Genomic DNA, 12,317 nt, shown 5'->3' with positions numbered 1-12,317 from the left:
GAGTTTGAGACAGGTGTATACAATATTAATTATTGGTGGAGGTTGAACTCTCTAAATTATCTATTCGGAACTAGGACGAGAGAATTTTCTAGAGTTGTGTTTGGTGATGAGTTTTGCACAACAATCTGAATGAAATACCGACAATTTATGAGGATGAATAACAAAAAAAAGTTGATTGGTAGAGGTTTAAAGTTTAAACCACATGTAGTATTAAATTAGTCACTGAATCGTAAATACTGAGGCATAAATCATAAACTCTAAATCCTAATTAAGCCATAAATATTTGTACTTTGTGTGTTTTTATAGTGTGAGGTGAAGATGCATGGGTACAGATCATCCAAGGTTGTTTCTATTATGGGCAAGTTCAAGGATACTTGTAAGAAGTTGGGCTGTCACAGTTGAAGGTTTCATAAGATGATACTCGTTATCAAGCTGTAACACAAAGTGTGCAGCGGTTGGGCTGTCAAAGTAGGTTTCCGAAGATTAATCCACACCCAACTTTTGAGACACCAATAATATTTTGATAAAATTAGATCCACATTTTTATGATGGGAATGGGTTGAGGTAGAAAAATAAAACATGGATTGCAAAGAAATGAACTTACACTCAAATTCTGTAAGTAAAACATATAGCAAGTGGTTTGTGTGATCCCTTTTTAAACAATTAGATAACCACACAGAGGTTCATAAGTCCATGATGCACTCGGCTCGTGCCTTTTGGTTGAACAAGCAACAAGCTTCAATACTGGTGACGAGTGTCTGAGCAAGAGGATATTGTACTACAAGTCTCTTTGAAACTTTCACTCTCTAGTTTTTCGCTTTAATTTTTGCTCTTGGGAGGGAGGCATTTCCTTTAATTTTTGCTCTTGGGAGGGAAGCATTTCCTGGAAAAACCTGTAAGAGGTAAATTTTGCATATAACAATTAGTTATACATATCAAGCCAGTCGTGTCAAAACAATAGATAGATAGATACAAAAATAATTAAGACAAGCATTAATAAGAAAAATCGCAACAAAGAGTTGTGACCTAAGAAGAGTGATCTCAAAACAAGCTTTTATTTATCATATAGAGGTGGAAGCAAACTTATACGGTAACAGAAATCAAGTGTAAATTAACAATTTAAAGTACTCTATCGTAGTCTAATTGAATGTTCTATTTAATACATTTATTTGTTTTTGCTGAAATGATGTTAATCCTCCCATAATTCAATACACTCCTGATAGTACAAAAAAGTTCATGAATTTTTATTTTTGGTACATAAATATAGATAGATGTATATACTATATATGTTTATGTATGTGTGAAGAGTGCTTGTGTGTTTTCAATGGATACCATGTCAAAGTTTACAGGATGCCATTTGAACCTATTAATTAAAAGCTGTGAAACACCTTTCGTGCACACTGCAACTCAAATCAGCAAAGTTTTAGTACTAGTCTCGGCTTCCTAACATCATGAATTATAGTCCCTATTGGAAGTAGCATGGGAAGGTTTTTATAACTAGCTGTTATTCAAATTATTTTAATGTTTCAATGATATCCAGAAAAAAACAAAGATTAATCAAGTGTTATGTTCTAAACCCAGCCAACAAGCCAACACACCATAAGAATTAAAAGAATGAAGAAAATATAATGAGATTTGAGGATCAATTAAAGCAAAGACAAGCACATGGATCATAAGCTCCAACATCAATAACCTAATAGTTATCAGGATATAGAGGTATGTGATTCTTACGACCTTACTTATCTCTTACTGTATCAGGGGAGGCATAGACTTATCAGGCATCAATATACCAAATCATGCAATGTAACTATTCACATCAAATGATCAAAATGCATGCAATGGAATACTAAAGAACTTACTTACTTGTAAATATGCCTTTTCCTATAATCTTTATACAAATATAAATGTAAATCTTCAGCAGTCATGCTCGCAAAACTACCACTGAGGCTTTGTTTAAGTAAGTTAACCATGGAAGCCACTGGTAAATCTTTTTGCTGCCCTTTCAAATGTTCCATAAAGATGAAACCTGTAAGGAAGCATGTTGACCATAAACTCGCAACAGAAAAAGAAAAAAAAAAACTGAATTGAACTGATAAAAAACATGAGAAATTAGTGTCCAGCAGACAAGAGAAAATGTATGAACAGAGAAAAAACATATGTGCATACTTCATAGGGGAAAATGTGAGCCACTGCTTTTCATCAGTTTTTCAAACTATAGTACCTCCATAAAAATCAACATTTTTAAAAATAGCTACCAAGTAAACCATGCTTTCCATCAGATACAAAATTGTACTATTCACATAAAGTGATTGGCCAGATTACATTATACGACCATGCACAATATGCCTTAGCAGGATTACACAACAATAAAGTATGGTAAGAAAGAACATACTGAAGGTCCGCAGCATATGCAAGTCAAACTTCTTTGCCAAATCTTTGTGGCCAATTGTATTAGCTCGCATATTTACCAAACTCTTTAAGCCAATTAACAGATCCTAGTGCAAGCAACAACATACTTTAGAACACACATATCAATACAATAAAATCCTAACATGAACAAAATCTATCTGAATAAAGATTTTTTCAGAAAAGAGGCTACGCTTACAACTTCAGATTCGGTTAAAGAACAGAGCCAACGAACGTCATCTATGTCATTGTTGCCCAGGACATCTTTTGCATCCATTGATTCCATTCCAAGTTAAATCAATCCTTGGCTCTTCCGGTTCAGACTGAAAATATAACTTTTAATGAGGCCAAGGGGTGCTCATTTTGTTTAGCCAAATTGAGTGAGATGATATCTTAATTGATCATAATGCCTAAAACTGAGCTGCATCATAGCTTCGTAGCTTTTGGTTTCGCAATGTTCTTCAGCGGTTTATTATTTTATATTTTATGCTAAATTGATACTACAACTTTGTAAAAATGAAACCAAAATTCGATATATTTGTAAGTTTTGAGGTGCAAAAACTGTGTTTGCAATTTAATAGTAGTCTCTATAAGTCTATTTTCAGCGACTAACCAGATTTTAAGTAAAATTGGGTATTTCAGTGATTATAAGAGAAACACAAAACAAGAAGCAGAGAGCATTATTCAGGTCAAAGATTAGGCCACAGATTATCTCTCTATCAGATATGACAAAGAAAATTCAATAAAATAGGAAGAAAAAAAAAATTGAAACGTTTATATCACAAAGTAGAAATTTTACCATTACAGAGTATTTAGGAATTACTTGGTGCTCAAAATATACTAAAACAAAACATACCTGGATGATGATGATCTTGGAGGAAGAATCAATTGGGGGAATGAATTTCCGGAGAAGAAACAGCAGGAGAATTTCTGGAGGAGGCAGAAATCTGGAAGAAGACGGCGCGACAAAGGAAGAAGGCGATCTGTGTGCACAGGGCGATTTTATGTAGGTTTAATTTGATATATGTGCGTCATTCAATTATAATGTGGCTACATTATTATTATAAAATAAAAGAGAATTGATAATTGATGCATCGTTTACAATTGCGCAGCCAAATTCCAATTCTTAACGAAGGTAATCCTAATCTGCCTGCTCTAAATCCCTCTCAAATTATTCTTAGGAAAGTTTATTTGATAGCAGGAAGAGGCGAATCAAAAAAAAGAGGAACAGAGGTTGTTCCCTCCAACAAGTAAACCCTCTCCCAATCTCTTATTCAATTGCTTTCATATAGTTTCACTTGCATCGCATAAATCATAATCGGTTTCCCAAACGTTTTGTAAACACAGTGGTCACTGTACAATCTAAGCAAGGAAAACACAACCTCTAAGGCTGTAACTTAATTTCCAGCCATGTTTTTATCAAAACTTAAATCAAAGAAACAGAGATCTAAGGAATTACCTTTAAGAACCGGAAGTAGGAATCGAGAACGTAACTTCGAGGCCGACGGAGGTAGTGACTTCTCGGTTCAGGGAGAGAGATTAAATTATATAAAACTTAGAGAAAAACTTGAGGAAGAAGAGCTGCGGTGTGAATGAAGAGGTAGGTATAATAACCTAATATAATTCTACTAATATTTAATTAGTTTTTAATTAGTGGGCGGGCTCATATTGATATAATAGTATTAGAAATGATAAATTAAATTAATAATATTAATAACACTACACGTACATAATTGAAAAAAAGTTACTGCTACTACACATACACAATTATTCTTACGGTGAACTGCAAAAATGGTCCTTGGATTATAGGTATATCTTGTCCATAGTCTCTTGACTTTAAAAATATCGTCAGTAGTTCTTGGACTAAGGGTTTATCTCGAAATTGCTCCTTTTGGCTTTTTTTGGTACGAAAATACCCTTTGATATTATTTTGGGGGGTTTGGACAATTTGGTCTTTTTACACTTTTAACATTTTAAATCTGATATTATTTTAGTTATGTACTAACTTTGATGTTATTTCAAATTTATAATCTTTTTTTCCCTTTTGTCATCCTTCACTTTGTTTCTTCAAATACTGCATATGCATTAAACAATTGAGTGATTTTGAATATTTTTTTTGGCAGAAAGCACCAACTGAAGTAATGGCACCCTTCATTACCATGATCGTATGGTAAGTTTACTAATTTCAGCACATTCTAAAACTGATTTTATAAACAAAAAATCAGTATTATAGTAAACTATCTAAATGAAACAGGGGCCATTAAAAGATCAGTTTAATATAAAAAAGATGTATTCATTCTTGGAAGTTTTATTTTTTTTTAATTTTTGTTTATAGGGCACCAGGTTCCAAGCATCATCTCCAAAGAATTCATGCTAGAAAGTTGGTTTTCAACTAAGGGAAGGAGTGATTTTCTTCATTAGGATTTTTGTGAGGGCAAACAATCTCAGAAATAAGACTACCAGTTACCAATATAGGCTTACCATGGTTGCTAAAACAGGAAGTTTTAAAGTGGCCGACTGTAAATTCCAATTTTGCATGTTTCATTTAAGACCCTTTAGGAAAACTTTTCAAAGCTACGGAAGAATCATTCTTTGGGACCGAGAGGCTACCCATCTATTAGGAAAGTGTTTCTGATGTTGTTTCAGCAAATTAGGTATATATCTTAAGACATTTTATATTTGATTCTAAGTTGTAAATTTTTGTATTTTTTTTGGTTGCAAATTCATGCAACTGATTTTAGCAAGTAACAATGAGGAGAAGCTATTGAGACACTAAATATGAGGCTTATAAGATCTGTATATCACATTCACCAACTGAAAATCTCATCTTGAATGCATAGTGAATTAGCTTTTAACATCCATATTGAGACCAAACAGAACAAAAATTTTTGTATATCAGTAAAGCAGGCTCATATATTGCAAGCATGCATCAACCTATTTTAAAATATACAAATCATGCAAAGTAAATTATTTGACTTCAGAATTAGCTTATGTTTTCTACAAAGACCCATATTGAACCAAAATGATCACATTATCACAAATATTAGCAAAGTATGCAATTCAAGAAATTTTTGAATTACCTTTAATGCATAGCTTCAGTTTTAGTTTTTTTGTACTCAGAAAAATCAGATTGTTGTTTATTAGTATTGAAGTATTGCATATATATTAAATTACTATTCTAATGTTGAGTAATTACTAAATTACCTAGAACGCAAAACACCAAATTTAGTCTTTTTGTACTACTTAAATGTCTTTCTCTTCTTATGCAGAATAAGAGAGTAAACTTTATGAGTTAATTAAAATAAACATGTTGCAGATACAAATTAAAATATTTTATAGGTTATTACCTTTAATACTAAAATGTAAGTAGTATTTAAAAACTTAATGGTACTAAAAACTTAGAACAACACGTTCAGTGACATTCAGTTTGTATAAAATAAAAGTACATGAAAGATGTTAGAGTATAAGTAAATTTCGAGGATTGGAGAAAAAATAAATTTGTTTTGATTTTACCTTAAATCAAAACCGTCTTCGATCTAACCGAATAACTTCTGAACGCCTTGAATTGGGGCTGGGGTTTGCGATTCTATACTGTCGTCGGTTAAATTGAATAGCTTCTGTTGGACGTGGATAAGCCTGTATCGGCAAGAGTTTGCGCAGGCGGCGTGGATAAGACTATGCTGGCTAGGTTTTGTGCCGGCGACGTCGGCGCTTTGGTTGTCGCCGCTAAAAATCGGCGGAGTAGGGTAGAAGCTTTAGAGTTTGTGGTGAGACGACGCAGTTTTGGCAAGGAGACATCGCAATTCAGTCCGTTGTGGTCAGATGTCGCAGTTTACGTTTGTTGATGGCGGTGATTCAGTCGCCGGAGTTGAAGATCGCGGAGTCTTCGAATTTCTAGGGTTTGTGTGTCGGCGCTGCTGAGGAGAGAAGAAATGGTGAAAAACTGTATTTATATGTTGTAATAATCAAGCTTAGAAATTCCTAAGTACGATTAATTTAATTAGTTGTAATCTCTCATTAATTTAATCTGCTGCAAAGTGTAATTGTTTTAATTGTTAAAGTAATTGAATTAGAGTTGTGGGCCATTTTGTGTATATGACGTTTGGGCCATGAGTATTGTTTCTTTGGGCTATTGCTCTTATATAGTATTTTTTGGGACAGATACTTTTTTGGATTGTTTGGATGTTCTAATTCTAATATAATTAGAATTAAATTCAAAGATTAATTATTTTATTATTGTAAAATATATTTCTATTTTTTTATTTTACATAAATTTAAATTTGAATTATATTTTATTTATTTCGGTCGTACTAATAATTATTTATTTTTTTTAGTCGATGTGGGTGGATCAATTGGAAGTCCTATTATTTATGGCGAACATAATTCATGTATTTGAATCAGAATAAATTTGTTTCGTCAATTTTAAATTGACATGGAGGATTTTTAATCACTCTTTCTTTTAAATATCAATATTTTATAAATGCATTTAGAAATGCCACATTTTCATGAAAGACGTTTATCTTCAACTGATATTCATATGTTGGAATATAAGTTTCTTAACTAAATTTTTATTAATACTCCTTTCATCCCAGAAAAGATGTCACACTTGTGGCGGCACAAATTGTTTGACAGAAGCATTATATATTTTTGAGTTAATAACGTTTTAGAACTAAGTATGAGTAACTAAGTGTTGCTTTTGTTTAAAAATCGTTTGGGCCTTTTTTTCGGCTATTGTAATGTATCTGAGATTGGGCTTGACATTTTATTTTTTTTGGACTTTTCTTTATAATTTAATTGGATTGTGAGTTAAATTTAATAAAAAAAATCGGCCCCTTTATCAATTTATGTCTTCATTTCGAAAATTTTGGATTTTTGTAATGAAATTGTGCTTTTATGTTGTAATTGTTTTGAAAATGTGTTAATTCTCTCTAATTTTCTAAAATTTGTAATTAATTATTGATTTGTGATTTTATTATAGTTAATTTACTTTTATTCATCTAATGATAATTTTTTTGGGGGTAGTTGATATCGGTGGATCCGTTGATATTCCCATTATATATATAATTAATTTACACATTCGTTTGTGTTTTCTATATTAATTTCCAAATTATTTAGTTATATACTTTTATATGATTAATAAGATGTTACTATTCTTTACTACTCTCTCTGTCCTTCTATAAGCTAGACGTTTCTTTTCGGGCTTCGGCTGTTGTTTTGCGAAGATAATAATAAATATTTAAAGTGAAAGTGGATCGAAAGTAAAGGAAGAGAGAGAATAATACAAGAGAGAGTCATATTTACATTATTCTCTTATTTACATTACTTTCTCTTCATTCTAACTATTTTTTATTATTTTCGCAAAACAACGGCCGAAAAAACCGCCTCACTTATAGTGAGACACATAGAGTACATTTGTTTCATTTAACATCCACATAATTGCACTTTGTTTCTAATTTTTAAAGTTGAAGAATGATTTTAATTGGTTCATCAAAGGATTTTACTTTTAGCACGTGAATTTAATTACTTTATAATACGATTCTAAATTGTTTAATCCTTAGTCGCACACCTCCTCTTTGTCATTTAATTTATTTTATTTTATTTCACTCATATAAAAAATTTAAACGGTATATAATCGTTTTGGTTTATAGGAAATGTTTCAAAAGAGTGGGTTGAGAGAAGTACATTTCTCTTTTTATTATTGTTTATAATTTTATGAATGCTTATTAAAATATTTATTTTAATTAGCACTATAAACATAATTATATTATCGTTATCCCTTTTTTATATTTTAATCTACTTATCATAGAATTTATCTTCATTATTTAAAAATCTTATGGCCCGTGCATAGCACGGGTGGTAAAACTAGTATTAATAACACTACACGTACATAATTGAAAAAAAGTTACTGCTACTACACGTACACAATTATTCTTACGGTGAACTGCAAAAATGGTCCTTGGATTATAGGTTTATCTTGTCCATAGTCTCTTGACTTTAAAAATATCGTCAGTAGTTCTTGGACTAAGGGTTTATCTCGAAATTGCTCCTTTTGGCTTTTTTTGGTACGAAAATACCCTTTGATATTATTTTGGGGGGTTTGGACAATTTGGTCTTTTTACACTTTTAACATTTTAAATCTGATATTATTTTAGTTATGTACTAACTTTGATGTTATTTCAAATTTATAATCTTTTTTCCCTTTTGTCATCCTTCACTTTGTTTCTTTATTTCAATATTAGATTTAATTTTACAAAATTTTAATTTTTAATTTTTAAATATCAAGAAATTTTTTTAATTATAAAAATTATTAAATAGCAAAAATTAATAGTTATAATCAATATTTGATAGTGTATAGTACTATGTAATCAATAAGGTATGACAACGCCGTAGTTTTAATCAATATTTAATACTAGCTTTAATCATAAATAGATTATATAACACAATTTATTCTGAAATAAATATGCATCTAATGTAAGACTAATATAATTTTCGTTTATTAATTTGAAAACAATCAAAATTTACTAGAAAATTTCAACAAAAATACTCCTATATAAAATTTTTAGTAGGATCAAATATTTAGTCAACTTCATAATATTTAACTCTTATTTTTCCATCATGATTAATATTATTTTTCTGTACTTCTTCAATTCAATTGAATATTATATTAAATAACAAAATGAATAGTTTTAATCAATATTTATAGTGTCCATGAATTAATAGTTTTCATTAAAAAAATTTATTGATATTTAAAAATCTAAATATTAAATTTAATTTTATAAAATTAAATCTAATATTGAAATTTAAAAAAAAACAAATTCAGTGAAGAATAACAAAATGGAAGAAGAATGATAATTTTGAAATAATATCAAAGTTAGTACATAACTGAGATAATATCAGATTTAAAATGTTAAAAGTGTAAAAAGACCAAATTGCCCCAAAATAATATCAAAGGGTATTTTCGTACCAAAAAAAGCTAAAAGGACCAATTTCGAGATAAACCCTTAGTCCAGGGACTACTGGCAATATTTTTAAAGTCCAGGGACTATGGGCGAGATAAACCCATAGTCCAGGGACCATTTATGTAGTTCACTCTTATTCTTAATACTACTACAAATGCATAATTTTCATTTTTCAATAATCGTTTATTAGTTTAAAAATTGACAGAATCTTAATTTTAAACAAAATCTTATTACAGTAGTATTAATTAATCAAATTAAGGGTCATGGGGTGTAATTTAGATAAAATTTATAGGTGTGATTGAAAAGTTTAAAAAGTCAGTGAGTGAAGAATAATCTTTTGAGATTGAGTTTAGTATAAATGATTAGAGTAAAATTAATATTTAGTTTGACATCTACTCTAAAATAGATTTGAGTTTAGTGTAATGATTGAAAATACTCTAATTGAACCAAGATTGACTTTGCAAACTACCTTATATTAACCCAATAAAATAATGCAAATATGATTATTACTATTATTAAATAAAATTCTCAAGATACATATTGATATATAGGTCATGAACTTTTTGCCCAAATGGTATGCAGCAGGTTACTAATACTATAAGCTATGACATGAGTATGCAAATGAATCAAAATAGTAATGGTTGAAGAAAGAGGGCAACAACATTTGACATAGCAAGTTTAGGATCTGTGTAAGCGTCTCCATTGTTGATGTTGTAAGTGGCATCACAGCCTCGAGCATAGTTGAGAAATTCGACAGCGATTTCATTAGCCACAGACGACGTCGTCTCAACTAGTTCTCGGTTTATATCCCTCCAGGCCTCCTCATTCAGTTCCACAAACTTAGAGGCTGCCTCTTCCTTTGTTGTTACGCCATGTTGTTTCATGTTGCACTCCAACCTAGTCACCACTTGGCCTCCTTTGCTCTCACGCTTAAATTAATGAGATATATACCAATAATTAGTTGGAAGTAAATTAATTAACAGGTTAGAAACTTTAGAGTTAGATAAAATTAAGTTACATGGTGAGAGCCAAGGTCATCCCAGTATCGACCGAGCATAGCAGTTGAGGTCACGAGTTTGGGTTGAGTGTTGATCCAATCAATGGTTTGTTGTGTTACAGATTTCAAGCCAGGGATGGTAGCAGCAAACATGATATAAATGCAGCTGGTTATCTCCGAATTTCGAAGATAGTCTTGGAATGAAGGCACTTTTCTTTCCATAAGCCACTTTAGCTCTTCATTGTAAGCCTTCCCAAGTTGTTGCACCTATTCACCAATCTATCTTAATACTCCATATTTAAACATAGCATATATATGGTTTTTTATTTTGAGGGAATGTAAGGAATACTATAACTGACTGTCTGTTTGAAATAAGGAGCTGCAAATCCTTTCCCAAGTTGCTTTGCCTCGAGTTCATAGTCTTCATATACACTCATTATGAATAGATATACAATTCTCATGTATTCGGGAAGTCTCTCAGCTTCATCGATATTCCACCTGCAAAATTTTATAAATTATAACAATGAACCATTGAATTTGAGAGAGAGAGATCAGAGAGTATATGTGACATACCTGCATAAGACTTCAGTAAAAAGTTGAGCTTCTTTAAGTGTAGCATAGTTATCATAAGTATCATCCATGATTGTGATAACTTGCAAGCCTTTCGCGAATCCTATTCGAAGACGAGAATACTGAGGTTCGTGATGGAATGCCACACACCAAAGATGTGCCTCCACCACTCGATCTCTTGCATATGCTAATTTTGATTTCAGATCAAATTTCTTCCACCATCTTTTCAAACAATTCAATAATTAATACTATTTAGTAGTACTATATAAAATTTCACATATGTATGTATAATTTAAAAATAAAAACAACTGTTGCTCAATCAAGAATTTGTTATTACCTGGATAGAATATAGAGCTCTTTCCTGTACAGATTCTGCAAAAAATTGAAGTTGAATTTTGCTAGTTTGAGAAGAAGTTGATTTTTGGAGTCACCCTTTTCATAAATAGAGATGAAAATCCTAGCATAGACCATTGTATTACTCCTATGAAGAGGGTGCTCCAAAGCTCTCTTCACTTTCTCTCTAAGAGGTGACTCTAACTCTGCTTCGATACGTCGCAGGTAACTGTTTGAGAAAACCTCAGCCCGTTGTAATATTTCTTCGTCGTGAAATCGAACATAAGCTGCTTCATACAAGCTTAATACGCCCTCCACGTCGTCGTTTTCCTCTTCAAACATGCCATCTCCATTAACAAACTTGTTGAAAACATCTACAAGAGATTATTTCAATCAAATTGTACTAGCAAACAACAAAGATGAGTTTGTGAAACGAAACATACTGCAAGAAATGTGGTGACGGTGTTGCCTAAGCAGACGAAATCCAAGTGATGTAGCGAATAAATCGCAATGTTGGAGAACTTGTGCATTGTTGATTTGTTGGAGTATGTGTTCGATTTCTATCTCGAAAAGGTAGGCTAATCCCAAACGCTCGAGTGTGTCGATCAATATCATTTGATTGAGAGGCGTTGTTTCTTCCATTAGCATGCATCTTGCTTCTTGCTTCAATGCTTCGATTGCTGCTGCATTTTTTTCTTGTTCCTGGTAAATGAAGAAAATAATTTATGTTTATATAAATTAAGGCATGCCAAATTAATTCATAACAATCAATTACCGTACAATGTTTTATATGCTATAAATATATGAAATTTTATCAATATGTTTTTTCTTTCGAATTATATTTTGTTCCAAACATAATTGTCATACATATCATATATACAGTATATTTGAATTTCTAACAAAAAACCTAAATTCTTAAAATATGAAAAAAAAAACATTGAAAATATGTATATTTACAATACAAATAATTCATGCATATAGATATATACCTTGTCGTCAATAGTGAAGTTAGAGAAAATATCACCCCAAATGTTTGGAACATGATTCGTCAT

The 12,317-nt window shown here is 31.2% G+C and overlaps 2 protein-coding genes across 4 annotated transcripts; both read right to left on the bottom strand.

Annotated features, from left to right (window-relative positions):
• Positions 1 to 559: 559 nt before the first annotated feature.
• LOC125194149 lies at positions 560 to 6,352 on the bottom strand. 3 transcript variants are annotated; one of them, XR_007171723.1, is made up of 7 exons: positions 5,920 to 6,352; positions 3,866 to 3,923; positions 3,263 to 3,389; positions 2,606 to 2,729; positions 2,393 to 2,495; positions 1,860 to 2,026; positions 560 to 893 (listed from the first exon to the last, which is right to left on the bottom strand). XR_007171723.1 is itself a non-coding variant. In XM_048092204.1 (7 exons), exons 4-7 carry the CDS (start codon positions 2,690 to 2,692, stop codon positions 800 to 802), a joined length of 447 nt encoding a protein of 148 aa, XP_047948161.1. In that variant the 5' UTR covers positions 2,693 to 2,729; positions 3,263 to 3,389; positions 3,866 to 3,923; positions 5,920 to 6,345; the 3' UTR covers positions 560 to 799. The 3 variants fall into 3 exon arrangements, 2 of the variants coding, with proteins under 2 accessions (XP_047948161.1, XP_047948162.1); XM_048092204.1 differs by having other exon boundaries at positions 1,864 to 2,026; positions 5,920 to 6,345; XM_048092205.1 differs by lacking the exon at positions 3,866 to 3,923 and having other exon boundaries at positions 1,864 to 2,026; positions 5,920 to 6,345.
• A 3,508-nt stretch (positions 6,353 to 9,860) lies between these two features.
• LOC125194568 (cis-muuroladiene synthase-like) lies at positions 9,861 to 12,317 on the bottom strand. Its single transcript, XM_048092826.1, has 7 exons — positions 12,255 to 12,317; positions 11,709 to 11,967; positions 11,270 to 11,639; positions 10,936 to 11,154; positions 10,722 to 10,860; positions 10,384 to 10,629; positions 9,861 to 10,294 (listed from the first exon to the last, which is right to left on the bottom strand). The coding sequence occupies exons 1-7, from the start codon at positions 12,315 to 12,317 to the stop codon at positions 9,992 to 9,994; spliced, it is 1,599 nt and encodes a 532-aa protein (XP_047948783.1). The 3' UTR covers positions 9,861 to 9,991.

This window comes from Salvia hispanica, chromosome 6 (genome assembly GCF_023119035.1).
Source record: "Salvia hispanica cultivar TCC Black 2014 chromosome 6, UniMelb_Shisp_WGS_1.0, whole genome shotgun sequence".
Lineage (NCBI taxonomy): Eukaryota > Viridiplantae > Streptophyta > Magnoliopsida > Lamiales > Lamiaceae > Salvia > Salvia hispanica.
Note: the sequence above shows the minus strand (reverse complement) of the source record. Positions and strands in the feature narration are given on the sequence as shown.

What these genes read in the sequence shown, in the direction of transcription:
- LOC125194149 (XM_048092204.1), bottom strand. Translation starts at nt 2,692, where the DNA reads ATGGAATCAATGGATGCAAAAGATGTCCTGGGCAACAATGACATAGAT. An exon ending in CTTTAACCGAATCTGAAGTT is followed by an intron (nt 2,496 to 2,605) that starts GTAAGCGTAGCC and finishes TGCTTGCACTAG; the next exon opens with GATCTGTTAATTGGCTTAAA. An exon ending in AGGAAAAGGCATATTTACAA is followed by an intron (nt 894 to 1,863) that starts GTAAGTAAGTTC and finishes TACCTCTTACAG; the next exon opens with GTTTTTCCAGGAAATGCTTC.
- LOC125194568 (XM_048092826.1), bottom strand. Translation starts at nt 12,317, where the DNA reads ATGACGAATCATGTTCCAAACATTTGGGGTGATATTTTCTCTAACTTC. An exon ending in GAGCTCTATATTCTATCCAG is followed by an intron (nt 11,155 to 11,269) that starts GTAATAACAAAT and finishes TTGTTTGAAAAG; the next exon opens with ATGGTGGAAGAAATTTGATC. An exon ending in TTTACTGAAGTCTTATGCAG is followed by an intron (nt 10,861 to 10,935) that starts GTATGTCACATA and finishes AAAATTTTGCAG; the next exon opens with GTGGAATATCGATGAAGCTG.